This window comes from Pristis pectinata, chromosome 14 (assembly GCF_009764475.1).
Source record: "Pristis pectinata isolate sPriPec2 chromosome 14, sPriPec2.1.pri, whole genome shotgun sequence".
In the NCBI taxonomy this organism is placed as follows: Eukaryota; Metazoa; Chordata; class Chondrichthyes; order Rhinopristiformes; family Pristidae; genus Pristis; species Pristis pectinata.
Window position 1 is genome coordinate 24,655,251 of NC_067418.1, and position 18,720 is coordinate 24,673,970.

Here is an 18,720-nt window from a genome sequence, read left to right on the forward strand (position 1 = left end):
AGCTGATGGTAGATGAAAATTAACACTAGAAGGTATTAGATGATATATTTTGGTAGGAATGGTGAGACAAAATACAAACTAAATGGGCCTATTTTAGAGGATGCAAGAACAGAGATATCTGACAGTATTTGTGCAGAAATATTTAATAGCTGGGCAGCTGAACAAAAATTAAAGATTTTAGAAAAAGCCACAGACAAAAGCACTTTAATGTAGAAGAGCCAGCAGATACACTAAATCTATTCAAAACACTATTTCAAATACTGTGACTAATTTGGGCGAAGCAAGGACATAGAGGCTCTGCAGAGGGTACAGAAGAGATTTACTAGAATAGTTGCTGGGATGAGAGATCATGGTTACCTGGATAGACCAGAGAAATTGGGATTGATCTCCCTAGAAAGCAAAAGCAAAGAAAAGTTTGACAGCAGAATTTAAAACCAGTAAGAGATTAGATACATGAAGAAAAACTGTTTTCACTGCCAGAAGGTCAATAACAACCAGATTCAGATTTAAAATAAAAACAGGAAATACTGGAAATACTCAGGTATTAAAAAAATACCTGAGTATTTCAGGTGTGACAGCATTGACATATGATTTGTTGAATATTTCCAGCATTTAATATTTATTTCAGGGGCAACTGACAAAAGTGACAGAAATGTCATGAGGATGAACTTTTTTATGTAGAGGGTTCTTAGAATTTGAATGAATTGTCTGATAGGATGGTGGAAACAGATTCAATAGAAGCTTTTAAAAATAATTAAATAAATACTTTAAGTATTAAAAGAATATTATCAAAGATATGGGGAAAGAGCTGGGGAGTGGGACAATCTGTGATAACTGCTCAAAATAATTAGCACAGACCTGTCAGGCTGAATTGCCTCCTTTTGTGGTGTACCATTCTGTGATAACCTGATTAAATTGCTAAAGATTTCACATGACAGGAGAAGCATTAAATTCCACTGACAAAGATTAGCTTTAAATTTAACACTGCTATGGAAATGCACTATTAAGAGTTTGTCTACACATGAGAGTTTCCCAGACATGTGGGGGTCATGTGGACTGTCTACAGTCAGCAGAGTTCTGTGTTTAAAACTGCATCATCCAAAAGATAATGGAGGTTTGCACTGAAAATGTTGCATTCTCTGTAATATAATTACAGAAGGTGTACAATTAGTGAGCTATTGTTTTAAGGCCTATGCACAGAGAAAAAAAATTGTGTCTGTTGCTTATCATGGATAAGGGTTTATTTATTCATTACTCTGTCAAGGATAAGGGTATTACATACTTATTTATTGGCTAACTGCCTAAGTCTTGTTCTGATATAGTTTATAACCACCTCACTTTCTGAAGAATATAGAAACATATGGTGACTCAGGATATATCCCAATGGCTGGTGTACACTATGTGGATTTGTTTTCATGCACTGAGATTCGTGTTACTCCTTTCCCAGACTTTAAGGTGAAAAGAGTACACTGTGGACCATTGAGGGTGGTGACATCCACTAAAGAGAGGCATTTAATGAACCTGAACATGAATGAACACCAAAAATATGTTCCTCTCTTTCTTTCTCCCTGCAGCCAGATATCTCTGTGAGCAGGGCCCTGCCACCTAGACAGCCATCAGTGGACCAGAAATAAGCAAGTAAAGAAATGCAGATACATTTCTCTGCCCTTTTTCTGCTCCTGTCCATATAAGATGAAACTCAAATCAAAAGACTATTTCTGAAACATTCATGGAAATGAGAGTTGAGAAAAAGCCACAGACAAAAGCAAAAATACACTGGAAATGAAACAAGCATCGATGGGCAGTCAGACAGTATTAATGTTTCAGTTCTGATAAATTTTGCAGAGCAAGGATATTACAATTGCTTCTTTTTCCACAGATGCTATTTGATGGACTGGGTAGTTCCAGCTGTATCTGTTTTTATTAAAGATTCAGACATAACAGGCCCTTTCTCTTCTCTCAGTTGTCAAGTGAATTAAGATTTGAGAAGATGAAACTTGATAATTTTACATTAACTGGCACTGTCAGTGTAGGAAAGCTACAACAGACTTGAAAGAACTAAAGCTACATTTTTTTATCTCCAACATTTAATTAATTGCTAAATGTGTGAAAATTGGGTTAAAGGTTATGTTACCTTGGGAATTAATAAAATAATGCCCATGATTCAATTAGTACACAGTAACATTCTACTCTAACAGCAATAAAACTACAAGATTGACTTGAACTTTGGTCCACTGGGGAACTCCAATTAATGGTGTGAACATTTTTCATGTTTTGCCATTTTTCTATTGGCATATTTCACTGAAAGACAATGAAATTTGTCACCAAAAAAATCAGACATCAGCTCTTGGTGAAAAGCTAGTTATGTAAGGGTTTGTACAAATAGATCAGTTAAAGTGGAGTCGTCAGACTGAAGGAACATGTTTCAAATACAAAAGGTTGGACGATTTGCTTCAGCTGTATAATCCCTGGATAATTCACACCCATGGGTCTAGTCTGAGGCATAGCACCTTCAAACAGAAAATATTGGTGTTGGAACAGACACGGCACAGCTCTTTAAAATGTTACCAACGCTCCAAAGGTTAGATTAGGAGAGGTTACATACAACAGATTGCACTTCCTGTAACAGGCAACTTGTATTAAGTGCTAACTTGAAATGAGATTTTCAGGATTTTGAAAGGAATTTATCGGTTAGATGATGGAGACATTTCTTCCTTGGTGAAGGAGTCTAGGACAAGAGGGGTTAAAGTTTGCAGATGACACGAAATTGGAAAATGCATTGTTAATCAATAATCATAGAGTAATACAGCATGGAAACAGGCCCTTCGGCCTAACTGGTCCACGCTGACCACAGCATCCTCCCTGGTAGTTCCAGTTGCCCACATTTGGCCCATAACCTTCCACTCCCCTCCTCTCCATGTACCTATCCAAATCCCTCTTAAATGTTGCAGTTGTACCTGCCTTGAGCACTTTCTCTGGCAGCTCGTTCCAGGTACTCACTACCCTCTATGTTAAGAAATTACTTTTCAAGTCTCTTATAAATCTCTCCTCTCTTATCTTGTATCTGTGCCCTCTAGTTTTGGACTCCCCAACCCTGGGGAAAAGACTATGACTGTCCACCTTATCCATGCCCCTCATGATTTTATAAACCTCTATAAGGTTACCCCTCATTCTCCTGCACTGCAAGGAATAAGGATCCAGCATGGCCACCCACTCCCTATAACTCAGGTTCTCTAATTCAGGTAACATCCTCATAAATCTCTTCTGCACTCTCTCCAGCTTGACAATGTCTTTCCTATAACAGGGTGACCAAAACTGTACACAATTAGCACACAAAATAGTGACAGACTTCAGACAGAACTTTGTTTGAAAGCACTCAGAAAGATTTACTAAATTAAAACACCTACATAAATGCTGATTAGACACGTGGCAAACTAAATTTAACACAGGACCATGGAATGGATAACTTTGGCAGGATGAGTGAGGAGAGCCAGTGTACTTCCAAATGCTACAATTTTGAAAGAGGTGTAGGATTAGAAAGACAAAGGTGGCAGGACAAGTTGAGAAGGTGATCTTTGGCTTTATGTAGTTCATAGAAGCAAAGAAAATTCTGATACAGTTGATAAAGCAATGGGTAGGCCTCCGCTAGAGTACTGTGTTCAGTTCTGGACACCGCATTTTGGTAAGGATCATCAAGACTTCAGAGTGACTGGACAGATTAACTAAAATAGCAGAAAGGATAAAATACAACGAATACATGGAGATCATGGAGACTGCCATTCACCTCAGATAATAGAAGGATAAAGGGAGATTTAATACAGCATGCTTCTGACAATAAATAAGGAGAACCTGTTTCTTTTGGCAAAAGATTCAATAGCCAGAAGACATAGGTTTGAGATGATTGGCAAAAGAACAAGACAGTAAATAAGGAAAAGAAGTTATGCAGCAAATTGTTGTAATCAGGAAATACAATCCTGAAAGGGAAACTGATTCTGCAGTAACTTGCAAAAGACAACTAAATAAACATAGGAGTGGAAAGATGTGCAGGCTCTGAGTAAAGAACAGAGTAAGGGACCAACTGGATTTCTTATCAAAGAAATGCCATAAACATAATGGGCTACATAGATTCTTAGGCTGGAAATTTCATCAAGCAACTCTAACAAACAGAGGTGCTGTGTTGTTGAAAATCAATTTATTCCAAACATGAGCAAATCTGTACCATTTCTGGGTGCCTTAGTGGCCACTGGGAAATATGTTTTCTCATTTTTCAGTGGGACTTTGATGAGCAGTTTTATTCTTCAAATGACGTCAACAATAGGGCAACACACAAAATTCATTTGCAGTGAAATTTTCAACCTCACTGATCTGAAAAAGGATGGTTCTTACTTCCTCACAGAATAACCAGATCTCACTAACCCTGTTTCACCTGAAACTATTCTATTAAAAGGGCAATATTCAAACTGCATTCTTTTTTTTCTCTGAGAGCTGTGAACCATAAGACCTTAAATACACCTTCACAATGTGTATTCTCCAACTCATGGGTTAGATTGTCTTGCCCATAGACCAGGAGTTATTGGTGCAGCTGCTGGTACTCAGCTTCATTTCGGGTTGGAAGGCAGAATCCCTCTTTAGTCATCAAACCACTGACTTTGCAACCTCCTGTCAATCAGCAAATCAAGTCCCCTGCCATACTGTTGAGAACTTAATTAACAAAGTATGACAGATCTGTGGAGTCCTCTCCCACAAAATGCAACAGATGTAATTGAGTTTCCAAAGGATACAAATTTGAAAGTGCTCTGGAAAAGAATAGTGATAGACTTTCAGAGGACTTAGAAAATTTTCTTTGATAATACTTCTGCAATCTGCCTTAGGTCACCCTGAGGAAGGAATGAAGGGTCTTAGGATTAGTCTGGGAATTGGTGAGGGAAGAAGAACTGCTGGAAGCAAGGGCTTTGTCTTGGGGAATGAATACAATGCTCAGATCTGGTCTCAGGGTGGGGTGGGGGGCAGTGGTGGTGAGCGGTGTATTTATGTAAAACCAGCTGCAAGACTTTTAAAAAATATTTTATAAATATATCTTTCCTTCAGGTGTTTGACATGGAATCCATTGGTGATATTTCTCAGCTTGCCCTCGTTTGAGGAGTTATGATACTCCTCTCCATCCCAAAAGAGGACACCTGGGAAGACCAGTCATATCATCACTGCATGTGGTGTCACGTGCCTGCCCTGCATGCAAGTGATTGACAGGTGGTATGGAGCTTGACAGAGGCCCAGATGCCAAACTCAGTTGAGAAGTGCATGTGCGAAGGGACAATTCTGGACTAAATTGGAGTCACAGATGGACGCTTGACAGTTGTGGCAAGGCTTGCATGTTTCCACAAACTTCCTATAAAGTGAAAATGGGCAGCATAAGTGGCAACAACGCATCGCTTCTGGATGAGCTCAATGCCTTTTATGCACACTTTGAAAGGAAGAATAAGGACACTCCCACATGAACCCCCACGGCTTCAGACGACCATGTGATCTCAGTCTCGGAGGCCGAAGTCAGGGCATCCTTCAAAAGTGTGAACCCACAAAAGACATCCGGCCCAGACGCTGTACCTGGCAGAGTGATGAAGATCTCTGCAGATCAATTGGTTGGAGTATTTACAGACATACTCAACCTCTCACTTCTGTGGTCCGAGGTTCCCATCTGCTTCAAAAGGGTACCTATAGTACTAGTGCCTAAGAAGAGCATGGTGATCTGCCTCAATGACTACTCTCCAGTAGCACCAACATCCACATAGTGCTTTGAGGGTTTAGTTATGGTGTGAATCAACTCCAGCCTCAGAAATGACCTGCATCCCCTTCAATTTGCTCATCACAACAGGTCAACAGCAGATGCTATTTCACTGGCTCTCCACTCAGTTCTGGATCATCTGGACAATGGTAATGCATATGTCAGGCTGCTGTTCATCTACTGCAGTTCAGCATTCAACACAATCACCCCCTCCAAACCTATGGCCAAGCTCCAAGGCCTGGGCCTCTGTACCTCCCTTTGCAACTGGATACTCCACTTCCTCATCGGCAGACCTCAATCAGTATGGATTGGTGACAACATCTCCTCCTCACTGACCATCGACACAAGTGCACCTCAAGGCTGCATGCTTAGCCCCCTGCAGTATTCTCCTTACACCCACAACTGTGAGGCTAAGCACAGCTCTAACACCATCCATAAATTCACCAACAACGCCATTGTTGTTGGCTGTATCATGGGTGGTGATGAGTCAGCGTATAGGAGTGAGATAGAATATCTGGTTGTGTGGTGCCATAATAACAACTTCTCGGTTAACATCAATGAAACCAAGGAGCTAATTGTTGACTTCAGAAAGGGGAAGTTGGGAGATCAAGTACCAATTCTCAATGGTGGGTCAGAGATGGAGAGACTAAGCAGGTTCAAATTCCTGGGCGTTAACATCTCAGATGTCCTGTCCTGGCCCAGCACAATGACTGTTGGAGGTATCCTGACCGGTTGAATCACGGCCCGGTATGGCAATTCCAATGCACAGGAACACAAGAAACTGCAGAGAGTTGTGGGCACAGCCCGCTCCATCACAGGAACAGTCCTCCCCACCGTTGATAGCATCTACAGGAGGCGATGCCTCAAGAAGGTGGTATCAATCATCATGGATTCCCACCATCTGAATCATGCCCTTTTCTCACTGCTTCCGTCAGGCAGGGATACAGAAGCCTGAAATCCCACACCACCAGATTCAGAAACAGCTACTTTTCTACACCATCAGGTTCTTGAACCTACCTGCATAAACCTACCCTACCTCAGCAATGGAACACCAAGGACCACCTCTTTCACTACCATGGACTTGTCTTCGAGTGTGCCTCTTTTTGCACCAATGCCTTGCAGTCTTTTTTTTTCTTTTTTCACTGTATGGTATAATTTTATGTATAATTTATGTTGTGTGTTGTCTGTACCTATGTGCCTGTGATGCTGCTGTAAGCAAGTTTTTCACTGTACTGTACCTCACCGTACTTGTGCACATGACAATAAATTTGACGTCTTGGGAAATCAGCAGGTTTGTTGGCAAACATTTAGTGGTAGTATTGTAGCTACAAATGAAGCTGGCCCTACATGTGAACTTTGATTGCTTTGCCCAAGGAGTCAAAGTCATGGTCACTTTCAACTTCCAAGCCTCTGGATTATTCAAGGCTATTGCTGCTGATCTCTGCCACATGTCACAGCTTGCCACTTGTGAATGAATCAGCCACTGAAACTCCATAGCATGGAGAGACATAATCTGTTCTTTCTTCAGTCCACAGGAGCAGGAATGGAAGAACCTGCCCTAATTACAGACTTCCTTATACTGCATTCATGTACTTATAGAGATGTTACTGGCTACCTTTTACTTGGATTGCCTGGCTGTGAAACTTACAATTGAAGTTTTGGCTCTTGATGTGACTTTCTCAAACAGTATTAGAATGATTTGCAAAACTATTTTAATGCTACAAAACAGGGGTGTAGCAACTTGAAGGCTATCCTATGCCCTACCATTCTATTATTTCAAGATGCCATGGGGTCTGGAAGTAAAAATTGGCTTTATTGGTTTTGACTTTAGTGAACTTGGCAGGTTTATAACTCTAACAAACCACTGATCATTACAAAAGCAGAGATTTGATTGCAAACTGATAAATATTTAAAACAGATGAAAGCACCATCAGGTATTGCAATTAGAGATTACATGTCAAGTACATGAAATATGGATTTCTGAATTAAGCAAGATGCAATGATTCTGTCCAAACTATCCCACTAAATGGTGTCATCAGCAGTTTGCAGCTGATGGAGCATTTGCAAGCATGACAATTTATGCAAACAGCTTTAAAATGTGCATTAATGAGATGTGTAGCAACAGCTTTGCACTAAAGTGAAAGAAAACAAGTGGGTTTTTGTTTGAAAATGTGGCTGTCTTAAAAATGCTGCTTAACTTTAGTATTTATTTAGGTGCAGGACCAACAAAATCTTCTGTTGTTTCTGTCACAACAGTGAATGGCCTGATAAAACTTTTTCTCTATACTGTATCTAACATGAAAAATGAGTAATTGAGTGAAGTAGCATTTCTCAGAATTGTCTGAGAGGAGTAGAGGGAAAGTAAAAGAAATAGAATTTACATTTCTGTCAAAGCAAAATTAATTATTGTGTGGATAGAAACAGAGGTTAGCTTGGTATCTGTAACATTCCTATACCAGATACAAAGTGACACAAAGCAATATTCCTTTGGCTAACAAAACAGGATTAAGTACTTTAAAGTAGGGCAAATTCACGTCTGATCCCATAATTTGTTATATGACCTATTTTTCAACAGTTAAAATCAGTTTCAAACTCATCTTCTTCCTGCCATAATTCTAGAAATCATGCCAACGGTCATTGCCACAGAAATAGTAGTCATGTCGTCTGCAGAACATGTCTTGAGGTCAGAGTAGTCACATAAAGAAACAAAAGACTTGTGTTAATATAGCAAATTTTACTACCTCAGTAATTCCCAAAAGTAGTTACAGCTAATTAAGTCCTTTAGAAATATGGTTATGTTTGTGATGTAGGAAACACAGCCAATTTACACACAGCAACCAGCCACAAATACCAATGTTATAAGATGAGATAATTAGGTTTAGCGATGTTGTTTGTGGGATAAATATTTGCCAGGACACTGGATACAGCTTCTCTGTTTGGTATTGAAACCGTGCACTGGGATCTTCTACGTCTTAAAGTTCAGATAAAGCATCAGTTTAAGTATCCAACAGTGCCATATCACCTCTGATCATTTGGGTCAAGTGACCAGAGTAGGATCTGAAACCAAATGGGTCATGGTTGACAATAATACAATGATTTCAGAGTCACTGGCTCATCCTCAAAAGAAAGACAGATTTTATTAAGAAAAGAAATTCCTGTCCTATGAACAGAAAATTACAATCAACTCAGGGAATAGCCAGTCCAGTTGTTGTTATAACTATTGTATGGATTGGTGAATACAGAGAGTGGCAGCCTGCCAACTTAAATCTCTTTGCTTGTCTTAGTTCTAACAATCTGCAAATTTAGATATCTCTCAAAGGCATTGAATACAAGAAAGAATGCCAGAAAATAGCAGGAGTAAGCCACCAGTCCTCAAGCCTGCCCCACCTTCAGTTATGATCATGGTTGACCTACCCCAGGCCACTAACTCGAGATAACCTTACTGGAATTTAAAGCACAAAAATTGTTAACTAAGGGAAGAAAGGCCATAAGTAATTTCTGGATATTCTGTAGTGATCTACATCACCCCAAAGTGATCAAAAATATGCTGAAAACTGTTTTCATATTTCAGCTGTGGATCATCATAGTTTATGTGGAGGTTTGAACTAAAGAGGAACAACTTATTACTTACTCTGGGGAAGACTCTGGAGTTAGGCTTGACATCTCCTCTGGCGTAGGTACTGTACAAAAGATTAGAAAAACATGTTGTTCAGATCAAATGTGGAACTACTGACATCTTACTGGTTTTACACCTTTATACGAAATGTTACAAAAAGCTACAAAATTTAATGAGTAGTTTATGAATTTAGTAGTTTCGATCATTAATATAATCTGTTTTGTTCCTTATATGTCAAAAATCAGATAAGGAGAAATGTAAAGAACAGAATAACTAAAGCTTGCTTAACTGCATTTTTATGATTGCCAGGAAAATGGTAGAAGAACATAGAACATTACAGCACAGTACAGTACAGGCCCTTCGGCTCATGATGTTGTGCCGACACTTTATCTGCTCTAAGATCTAGCTAACCCTTCCCTCCCACATAGTCCCCCCATCTCTCTATCATTCATGTGCTTATCTAAGAGTTTCTTAAATGTCTCTAATGCATCTGTCTCCATCACCTCTGTCGGCAGCCATTCCAAGCACCCACTACTCTCTGTGTAAAAAACTTACCTCTAATGTCCCCCTCTATACCTTCCTCCAATCACCTTAAAATTATGCCCACTTGTGTTAGCCATTTTCGCCCTGGGAAAATGTCTCAGACTGTCCACTCAATCTATGCCTCTGATCATCTTGTACACCTCTATCAAGTCACCTCTCATTCTCCTTTGCTCCAAGGAGAAAAGCCCTAGCTTGCTCAACCTATCCTCATAAGATATGCTCTCCAATTCAGGCAGCATCCTGGTAAATCTCCTCTGCACCCTCTCTAAAGCTTCTACATCCTTCCTATAGTGAGGTGACCAGAACTGAAGACAATATTCTAAGTGTGGTCTAACCAGTTTTATAAAGCTGCAACATTACTTCACAGCTCTTGAACTCAATACCCAGACTAATGAAGGCCAACACACCATATGCCTTCTTAACAGCCTATCAACCTGCGCAGCAACCTTGAGGGATCTGTGGACGTGGACCCCAAAGATCCCTCTGTTCCTCCACACTACTTGCCATTAACCTTGTATTCTGCCTTCAAATTTGATCTTCAAAAGTGCATCACTTCACACTTTTCTGGGTTGAACTCCATCTGCCACTTCTCAGCCCAGCTCTGCATCCTATCAATGTCCTGTTGTAACCTACAGCAACCTCCTACACTATCCACAACACCACGAACCTTTGTGTTATCTGCAAACTTACTAACCCACCCTTCCACATCCTCATCAAAGTCATTTATGAAAATCACAAAGACCAAGGGTACCAGAACAGATCCCTGCGGAATACCATTGGTCACTGACCTGCAGGCAGAATATGCTCCATTTACAAACATCTTCTATGGGCAAGCCAATTCTGAGTCCACATAGGCAAGTTTCTGAATGAATCTTCCATGAGGAACCTTATCAAATGCCTTACTAAAATCCATGTACACCACATCCACTGCTCTATCTTCATCAATGTGCTTTGTCACATCCTCAAAGAATTCAGTCAGGCTCGTGAGGCATGACCTGCCCCTCACAAAGCCATGCTGACTGTCCCTGATCAGCCTATGCTTCTCCAAATGCCCATAAATCCTGTCTCTAGGAATCTTCTCCAGTAATTTGCCCACCACTGAATTAAGACTCACTGGTCTGTAATTCCCAGGGTTATCCCTGCTCCCTTTCTTGAACAAAGGAACAACATTTGCCCCCCTCCAATCATCTGGCACTACTCCTGTGGCCAGTGAGGACACAAAGATTATCGCCAAAGGCGCAGCAATCTCTTTCCTCGCTTCCCTTGGATATATCCCATCCAGCCCTGCTGAATTTTCTATCCTAATGTTTTTCAAAAGTTCCAGCATATCATCTTTCCTCATGTTGACCTGCCCCAGCGTATCAGCCTGTCGTACGCTATCCTCACAAATGTTAAGGACTCTCTCACTGGTGAATACTGAAGCAAAGTATTCATTAAGGACCTCCCCTAACTCTTCCGACTCTAGGCACGTTTCCTCTTTTATCCCTGATCGTTCCTACCCTCACTCTAGTCATCCTCCTATTCTTCACATACGTGTAGAACGCCTTGGGGTTTTCCTTAATCTTACTCACCAAGGCCTTCTCATGCCTCCTTCTAGCTCTCCTAAGTCCATCTTTAAGCTCCCTCCTGGCTACCTTGTAATTCTCAAGAGCCCTGTCTGATCCTTGCTTTCTAAACCTTAGGTAAGCTCCTTTCTTCCTCTTGACAAAATATTCTATGTCTCTTGTCAACCACGGTTCCTTCACTCTACCATCCTTAACCTGCCTCAATGGGACAAACCTATCCAGAACACCATGCAAGTACTCCCTAAACAACCTCCACATTTTTATTGTGCACTTCCCCAAGAACATCTGTCCCCAATTTATGCTCCCAAGTTCCTGCCTAATAACATTATAATTCCCCCTACCCCAGTTGAACACTTTCCCCTATTGTCTGCTCCTATCCCTCTCCAAGGCTATGGTAAAGGTCAAGGAGTTATGGTCACTGTCTCCAAAATGCTCTCCCACCGAGAGATCTGCAACCTGATCAGGCTCATTGCTTAGTACCAGGTCCAGTATGGCCTCTCCTCTCGTCGGCCTGTCGACACACTGTGTCAGGAATCCTTCCTGGACACACCTAACAAACTCTGCCCCATCTATGCCCTTTACATTAAGGAGGTGCCAATCAATATTAGGGAAGTTGAAATCACTCATGCCAACAACCCTTAACATTAGTCACTCTGAACAGAATAGATTTAAATAATTTATTAACTTTGGCTCCACGTCGACATAAGGTTTTCTTCACAGATGTGGTGAAACTTGATGCTTGAAGATGTCCACCTAACAAAATCAACTTTTAGTTGCCTCTGAGAGATGGACCTCATTTGAATTGATGTGAGCAGAGGTAATCTGGAACACCATCTCCTTAAATCACCATTATAACCACCACTATGATGAACCAAAAAGAGCTATGCTTCTGCAGTGAACTGAGGTGGTGGGGAAGTGATGAGAATAAATTAACTTACAGTCCAATGTCTCTTTAAAAATAATGAATTTTGCTATTAATAAATGAATGATCTATTGACTTACTCAAAAGAACTTTGGAGATGTTCAAATGTCAGTCTGAATATGATACAAAATTGTCCAATGAAAGAAATGTGACATTTGGAGGCATCTTGAATGCTAGCACAATCTGAGATCTAGATTTAAAGTCAAAAGTTCCATCACAGATCTACATTTCCTATAGTGAATGCTCTCACCTACAGAACCTCTGTTTTATTTAATTTTATTTTGCAAATTGTATGAAAAGCAGTGAGACAAAAATTACTCTAAAGTTACCCCTTGTGTTTTTTATAATAGACCAAAATATGCGATTTTCTCCTCAACTCTTACACTAGTGCAATTTTGGTATAATGACACTTTGCCTAGCTCAAGAATGCATTCCTGACATTTCATTTATTCAACTATTGGGAAATGGGCATCACTGGCAAAACCAACATTGACTCCCCATCTCTCATTGTCCTTGAAAAGGTGATGGTGAGGTGCCTTCTTGAACCACTACAATCCTCCAAGTTAAGATACTCCCACAGTGCTGATGGGAATTGAGTTTGAGAGTTTAGACCCTGCAACAACGAAAGGTCAACAATATATTTGCCAAGTCAGGAAGAAGTGCAAGTTAGAGGGGAACCTGCAAGTGGCAGAATTCCCATGTGCCTGCATTGGAATGGTTTACAGGTTTGGCAATGCTGTCCGAGTAACTTCCTGGGGTCAGACCAGTTAAAGTCAGAGGGGCAGTGCTAGGGAAGGGCCCACAGCTTCTGCCACATGAGGACTGGTTTGCCCTGTGGCCAACTCCGAATACAGCGAAGTAAAGGTCGCCAGTACAACAGTTCGCAAGGGTTCTGCAGCAGGGAAGGGCAGTTGCCGGATGACAGTAGGGATTGAGTGCAGGCTGTGGCGGGATTATGTACAATCATACCCACTACTTCTTGTTGCTTCTTGGCAATCCCATTGTTATGTAATAAAAGTATGTGAATAATATGTTCTAATAGAAACATTTTCATTGGGCATGTGAAACTGTTGCAGAGAACAACAGTTACAATTTCTTGCATTATTATACCAAAGTTAGAAGGAATACAGTGTCAGCTGTGCATGAAAATGAAAAAAAAGCCTTTCCTGTAAACATTAATTAAACCAGTACATTTTACTAAGAAAACAATGAAAATATAGTTATATCAGAATTAGAAGTAAAAATTAGTCATCTAATTTGCAACTTACTCTTGTAACACAGAAAAACAGCAAGCATGGGCCAAGGGAGTATGGGTAATGTTCCTGGGAGTGAACATCACCAACAGCCTGTCCTGGTCAAAACATGTAAATGCCACGGCCAAGAAAGCTCACCAGCGCCTCTACTTCCTCAGGAGGCTAAAGAAATTTGTTTTTTTCCCTTTGACTCTCACCAAGTTCTACTAATGCACCATAGAAAGCATCCTATCTGGATGTATCACAGCATGGTACAGCAACTGCTTTGCCCAGGACCGCAAGAAACTGCAGAGAGTTGTGGACACAGCCCAGCACATCATGGACACCAGCCTCCCCTCCTTGGACTCTGTCTTTACCTCTCGTTGTCTTGGCGAAACAGCCAGCATAATCAAGACGCCACCCACCCGGGACATTCTCTCTTCTCTCCTCTTCCATCGGGTAGAAGATACAGGAGCCTGAGGGCACGTACCACCAGACTTAAGGACAGCTTCTACCCCACAGTGATAAGAACAGTTCCCTTATACAATGAGATGGACTATGACTTCATGATCTACCTTGTTGTGACCATGCACCTTATTGCACTGCACTTTCTCTGTAGCTGTGACACTTTACTCTGTACTGTTATTGTTTTTACCTGTACTACCTCAATACACTCTGTACTAACTCAATGTAACTGGACTGTGTAATGGATTGACCTGTATGATCGGTTTGCAAGACAAGTTTTTCACTGTATCTTGGTACATGTGACAATAATAAACCAATACCAATACCAATAATGGTCATGTAACCTGGAAGCAAGCTACTTATTGCAGACTGAAGCCATGGTTGCATTGTCAAGGTAATGCCTTCATTAATTTTTACATAGAAACAGCCATTAAAGATGCTTAGTTACAAGTTCTGCTCTGGCAGATCTCAAAGAAGAAGAGCAAACTAAGCAAAATACTAATTTTGTAAGAGCTCCTAAGGGAAGGTCATGATGAAATTAATGAAGAAAATTAAGTTAACTTTCCATAAAAAATACAATGGGATTCAGTAAAATGCAGCGTGGACAAAAACTAAACAAAGCTCCTCCTTCCCCAACTTCTACCCTTCCAGGAAACTAAAGTAGATTATTTTAAGTTGCTTTCCCAAAAAATAGATTTTTATTAATTGTTTTAGAGTCATAGAGTTATACAGCATGGAAACAGGCCCTTTGGTCTAACCCATCCATGCCGACCAAGTTGCCTACCCGAGCTAGTCCCAATTTTTAATTTTGTTATTAGAGTACTAGTGCACAGAAACAGGCCCCTTGGCCCATCTAGTTCATGCTGATCTGATCTTCTGTCTAGTTCCACCTACCTGCACCCGGACCATATCCCTCCAAACCATGTGCAAATGTCACAATTGAACCTGCATCCACCATTTCCGCTGGCAGCTCATTCCACACTCGCACCACCCTCTGAGTGAAGAAGCTCCCCCTCAGATTCCCCTTAAATATTTCACCTTTCACCCTCAACCTCTGTCCTCTAGTTCTAGTCTCACCCAACCTTAGGGGGAAAAAGCCTGTATGCATTCACCCTATCTATACCTCTCATAATGTTGTATACCTCTATAAGATCTCCCCTCATTCTCCTGTGCTCCAGGGAATAAAGTCCTTACCTCTTCAACCTTTCCTTATAACTCAGGTCCTCAAGTCCTTGTAAATTTTCCCTGCACAAGCTTACTGATATATTTCCTGTAGGTAGGTGACCAGAACTGCACACAATACTCCAAATTTGGCCTCACCAATGTCTGGTACAACTTCAACATAACATCCCAACTCCTATACTCAATGCCCTGATTTATGAAGGCCAAGGCGCTAAAAGCTCTCTTCATGACCCTGTCTACCTGTGACACCACTTTCAAGGAACTATGGATCTGTATTCCCAGGTCCCTTTGTTCTACCACACACCTCAGAGCCCGACCATTCACTGTGTAAGTCTTACCCTGTTTATTCCTCCCAAAATGCAATACCTCACACTTGTCTGAATTAAATTCCATCTGCCATTTTTCAGCCCATTTTCCTAGCTGGTCAAGATCAATTTGCAAGCTTTGATAGCCTTCCTCGCTGTCCATTACGCCCCCAATCTTGCTGTCATCCGCAAATTTGCTGATCCAGTTTACACATTATCATCTAAATCATTAATATAGATGATAAACAACAATGGACCCAGCACCGATCTCTGGAGCACACCAATAGTCACAGGTCTTCAGTCAGTCACCTCAACAGTTTATTCAACTCATTAGTTTGTAAAATAGTGCAATCAGTTTACACATCTTCAAATAAAAATGTAGGTGTTCAATTGAATAGGGATCCAATCATGGGCGCTATGTCAGTTTTGTGGGACACAAGGAGGCGGCCTGAAAACTCACCTGCTATTCTTGGGCTACTTTAACTTCATGGCCCACTGTCAGTCTACCTCCCACTGGAAACAGAATCAGGCTGAATTCGGCAGAAAGTGACAATCAGCCCTGTGAGGCTGAATTTGTGGGACTCAAAGGAGCATTCTTTTACCTCCTGGCCCCAAAAATAAAGTGAAGACTGTTATTTAGAACCTTGCTGATTCACAAACCTGGTGAGAGAGTCATAGTCGTGTTTGCGAGGGAGGTAGGATTAAAATTGCACAGCTAGTGTCTGGAGCTACCAAAGACCTTAAAATATTTGTCATTTCCGACAGTTGCACTGCAAAAACTGAGTGTGGTACTATATTTCCGTTTTGTACGAGCTTGTCCTTTGGTGATTATTTTAATGTTTCCCATTGTTCTAATTTCTTCAATTAGATTCAAGACTATTTATGATGGGAAGAAAAATATATTTGTTTAAACAGGTACAGCACTAATGCAACGGTTCTTGTTGTCTCCAAAATTCCATTACAGCTATGCCACCAGAAATTTGTCAGCTTCATGATATCTGATGGTGTGCTTTAACATTTAAAATTTTGTTGAGTGAATTGTGAGTGCGGCATTTAAAAATACTCTTTATACTTTGCTGGTAGGAGAGACAGAATCCTGACTACCTAGTGATGAAAATGAATTTTATAACGTTGAAGGTTTGGGCAGCAAGGGTGGGGATAACACAAGGAGAGAAGGAACCATGTTCCCTCCAATCATGCCTTTCAGCATCTACAAATCTTATGGCATCTGAAACTGAAATTTGATAGGACTCAAATTCTCATCTCCAGCATCAGTTCAAAAGCCATTTCAGAAAATTTAAAAGTAGTTCCAGTTATGTCAAACGTATAACGGAATATAGCATTTCATTGAACTAACCCAAAAGATGAGGTTAGAAAAGAACCTACCTTGTAATTTCCTGCGGTGAAACCGAGGTGAGCCAAGGAAACTGTTTTTGATTGAATTCAGCCGCGTCCTCCAAGGCATTCCTCCAATGCTGGGGCTGGATGGCGGTGTTGGATTCGGAGTACTCGCCGGACTCTCCTTGGGAGTATGGACTGGTGTGCCCTTTGGGGTGGGGAGGGGGCTTCCCCTTGGGGAAGGGTGAGGGGTCACCTGTATTATAGGGATAGATTTGGTGCTTGGATCAGTACCGGGGATCAATCTGACAAGAGACAGGGGTGTAATCTGGACTGAAGGAACAAACAATTGGGTTGGTGATGTGACTGTGGTTTGCTGACTCTGCACATTTTTAACAGGAGGATTCTGAGGGGGGCGTGTTTCTGATGTTACAACAGGGAGAGGATTAGATTTAGTGGTTTGCAAAGGTTTATCTGTGAGCTTACTCTTAGCAGGAAGAGTCTGTGTCTTTGGATTCGACTGAAACCCTATCTTTGGTTGAAGCACATTACTGGGCTTTGTTGTATTTCTGTGACAATGAGGAAGTATGGGAGAATGTGCTTTGGGACAGGGGCTAAGCTCGGGACTCTGGGGGGGAGCAAAAAACTTTCTGATAGGCTACACGGCAGACAGCGTCATGCACGGACAGTCAAAGGAGAAAAAACATACAAGACATAGCATGGTACACAGACATAAATAAGGAGGGTGGGAGTGCAGAAAACAAAAATATGTGCCGTTAGCCGGTAAGCAGCAGGTCATAACAAAAAAGTGAGCATAAAATACCATCAAATGTATAGGCATTCAAAATCATAAGTTTTACACCAGCAAATTAATAGGAAGAGAAGCAGCACATTTTACTTAATATGTTTGATGAACTAGGACCAATAAAGGGTAAACACATAGCCAAAGCGGCAGTAACTGTAACTCACACCTAAAGGGTTCAACCAATCTTTGCAGTTGTTACTTTTAGAGGTAAAAATCAAGACACGCAAGCTGTAGTCAATGAAATGCAGGACAATTGAAGGTCTAGAATGGAGGGTTTGGTCATTATCACTTACCCTTGGACTGCTTAGGGGGCTGGTGGAGAGGCCAGATGATGCTCCACTTATTGATCGTGATCTACACGGAGAAAAGGCACACTAGAATGAACTCAGTTTTTATTAAAAACTTAGCTTTTTGAAAAGAAAAGCAATGTTCACAACCATTACCCTCTTAAATAAGGTGGACTTGATCTTTTGCCATCACCAGGCTCCCACTCATCATTAAACTGCAGTGTTTTAAGTGACACAAGGCATTTTCCAAATTAGAAAACCGTTTTACTTTCTCCCTCCAATTTACTCCCCTTCTCTCCTGATATTGTTTACTCTTACTGTGGTCCTATTTTTCAGGCTTTCCTGTGCCTAGATAATTTGTTCTAGACAATTAACATGTGTGGCTACTAAATCCTGCATGCATGGGAAGGGGAAATGTGTCCCACAACTGAAAATATGTCATGTGCTCACTGATGCCCACATATGTAGACCACTCCAGCAGGGTCACTGAACTATACTCATCAGGGAAGACCCCAGCTGATTTCCATTCTGTCTAACCAGTGGTGTTGATCCCAATTATAGCACCTACACAAAATATCTCAACTGGAAGCAGGTTGGTAAACTGAATACTGGATCTTTGCATTCTGTGAAGCTTAGGCTTCCTGAGAAGTGCACTTACCAGCTAAGCCATCAGTGGGGCTT

The 18,720-nt window shown here is 41.0% G+C and overlaps 1 protein-coding gene across 8 annotated transcripts in view; it reads right to left on the reverse strand.

The window, feature by feature from the left end:
* LOC127577661 (serine/threonine-protein kinase BRSK2) overlaps nucleotides 1-18,720 on the reverse strand; it is a 773,538-nt gene that overhangs the window by 69,431 nt on the left and 685,387 nt on the right. For 4 of the 8 annotated variants that reach the window (XM_052029044.1, XM_052029045.1, XM_052029043.1 and 1 more), the window contains 3 exons: nucleotides 18,046-18,106; nucleotides 16,996-17,203; nucleotides 9,411-9,459 (listed from right to left, as the gene is read on the reverse strand). In XM_052029044.1, the coding sequence (XP_051885004.1) occupies nucleotides 9,411-9,459; nucleotides 16,996-17,203; nucleotides 18,046-18,106 (318 nt within the window). Of the gene's footprint in view, nucleotides 1-9,410; nucleotides 9,460-16,995; nucleotides 17,606-18,045; nucleotides 18,107-18,720 lie in introns of all 8 variants that reach the window. The other 4 variants (XM_052029037.1, XM_052029038.1, XM_052029041.1 and 1 more) reach the window with 1 other exon arrangement.